At 43.8% G+C, this 2,701-nt stretch overlaps 1 protein-coding gene across 1 annotated transcript; it reads right to left on the bottom strand.

Annotated features, from left to right (window-relative positions):
• gsx2 (GS homeobox 2) lies at positions 1-963 on the bottom strand (the record flags this gene model as incomplete). Its single annotated transcript, XM_083888091.1, has 2 exons — positions 1-341; positions 588-963. The coding sequence occupies 2 exons, from the start codon at positions 961-963 to the stop codon at positions 1-3; spliced, it is 717 nt and encodes a 238-aa protein (XP_083744217.1).
• Between the last annotated feature and the right edge of the window lie 1,738 nt (positions 964-2,701).

The raw sequence follows: 2,701 nt of genomic DNA, 5'->3' as shown, positions 1-2,701 counted from the left end.
TTAGATTGTTGACATGTCTTTCTCTTCCGTAGCAGAGGCGGGAGATAGAGACTCCTCGTCCTCTGATCTGGAATAGTCTGTGTGACCACTTGTGCACTTGCACCCGCTGTGTGCGCTCCTCTGTGTGGCTTTGCCCTCCTTCTTGTGCTTCACCCTGCGGTTCTGAAACCAGATCTTCACCTGTTTCTCCGACAGGTTCAAATACGTGGCGATTTCGATTCTTCTGAGTCTCGACAGATACATGTTGGTGGAAAACTCCCTTTCAAGTTCCAGGAGCTGTGTGCTGGTAAACGCCGTGCGCATCCTTTTGCCATTCTGAATGTGGCTGCTCTCTGAAGAACCTGTTGAAGAGAGAGAGAGAGAGAGAGAGAAAGAAAGAGAGAGAAAGACATTTTTGTCAGACCTGGATTTTCTTATGATCGGTGTGAGTCTAAGCTCAGTCAAAAAATGTAAATGGCACAAAGCATCGCGCGTAAATCAACGTGCGTAAAAGTCGAGTGAGTTCATTCAGAAAGTGCATCAAAGTTAAATGTAAAAGAGCAGTGAAACAGGTGTCGAGCAGTGTGTTGTGTGTAACAGGTGCTTACCAATAGAAAGGCAGTGGTATCTCCTGGGATCTGTGACGCTGAAGGTGGGCGTGCAGATAGGTGTATGTCCCGGGTGCGCCAGTGCTGGAGACGGCTGATGCGCTATTCTGTGACAGTACTGCGCCTCCGCTCCTGGAAAGTGAGTCTTCAGCATGGGAATGCCGCTGCGGGAAGAGTGGATGTGGGACGTAACGCACAGCGGACAAACACAGAAAGTCCCATTTTTCCTGGACGGACATACCGGAGCAGTGACCGTCATTACGCTCGGAGAGGGCATGCTAATGGGTATAAGGAAGTCCTGTCCCGGATGCTCAGTCGGTCCCGGTCGCACAGTATCCTTGATTATTAAAGAGTCAACGTAAAAAGACCTCGACATGATTGCGTCGCTGATAAGGGAACGTGTCGTGAGCGGGATGATAGCTGTTTCTCATCTGAACCCCTCGGGATCTCCAAAGGTGCTTATGTTTGATGGTTCAACAAAAGGGACCCCGAGGAGGGTTGGCCCTGCAGCGTCACCCACGTGCGCACCCGGCGGTAAGGGTTTATGCTGTCAGCGACCCAAACCACGTGACGTCTCCTCTGGCCTCCAATCACAACCTGCATATTCTTTTTTTTTTTTTTTTTTTTTTTTTTTAAACTTGAATGCTGAAAAAGTCTCAGACACGTATTAGACATTATTGTGTTCTTGTTTCAAACATTCATGTTTAGAAGAATTCACAAAAGAGTTTGCATTTGATTAGAATTGTTTGTGCTTCAAAAAGGACGTGAAGTTAATCAGATTTAATTTATGTACATTAAAATATCATTAGACATTTGCAATGCGATATTAAACATGAATTAAAAAATAATAATAATCAAGAAAGTTCTGGAAGAAAAACAAAGCTGAAAACTGAACCAATGACTTCTCTGAGTGTCAAGTTATCAATTAATTAAAGTTATGCTATATGATGGACCTATTCTTTTATATTATATTTTTCTTTGTATTATTTGTGCACGCGACTGTGAGCAGTGGAATAGCTTTGCAGCCTAATCATGTACTTTTGGATCCATTTGGTCCAGGTTTCACTTCCAGCAATTTAAGAATTATGAAGTGATGAGAAATCTGGGCTGCGGTTATTTGATGGCGATTAGGATTCAATTAGAAAGCGTTTATAATGGCGGGTCTGTGCGTGGATAAACAGGCAGCTATTTCAGAAATGCGTTAATCCCTCATCTTGTGACGATAATTAGTGAGTTAGATCCCCAGGCGCGGGTCACCGGTAGGTTTAGCTTCTGCTTTCATCTGCCAAGCAACGCCTCGGACCCCGAGACAGAGGCGAGACGGTCCAGGTCCAATACAACATGTGTTGTTTTTCCCTCTGGCCTCAGTAGAATCACATGGATGGATCCCACAAACACGAGCGTAAATGAGTGAGGGCCTGCTGGTGTTTGATCCTTCACCATCTAGCATATTTAGGTCATGTTTGACTAACTTTACAATATAAATTACATAAACTAAACACTGTTGCTGAACTTATTCACGTTTAAATCAAGCGCTGAACAATTTTTTTTTAGAAAGTCTTTAAATTTCAGCTGCGATGAGGAGGGAAAATGAACATGTCTGTCACAGTGACAGTAATTGCTGTAACAACGTGAATCCTGCGATTACGAACAGGATTGTTATGGTACAGACACAATGAGAGAGGGAGCGAGGGAGAGAGAGAGAGCAAACCAAGCGGAATGACGCGTGGCGCGCGCCCTCATCACACCATACGAGCCGCAATATTATTTTGCCATAATTTTGCACGATAAAAATTCATTGTCCATTAAGTAATCCTACAAATGAGACCCTTTATGAGGCTATAATGAGGCCTAATTGCCAGGACTAGTGGAGCCACGTGGAAGGATTTAAGAAGCATTAGGCGATCAGGTACTGAGCACAGGCTGTTACGTAGTCATTACTTTCATAATTCAAGTAGAAAATTAGTCCATTTAAGGGAAAAAATCCTTTGATTCCCTTTATTCTGCTCGAGGTGGCGGCTGCAGTTTTTTTTTGTCTGCTTCGGTTCAAACATCAGTGACTGTTTTAACATTTCTAAATCTCTCAGGGCCCCACTTCTTATGTGTGCTTTCTT

Source organism: Microchirus variegatus, assembly GCF_963457635.1.
Source record: "Microchirus variegatus genome assembly, chromosome: 4".
Lineage (NCBI taxonomy): Eukaryota > Metazoa > Chordata > Actinopteri > Pleuronectiformes > Soleidae > Microchirus > Microchirus variegatus.
This window is presented reverse-complemented; position numbering and strand designations above follow the sequence as displayed.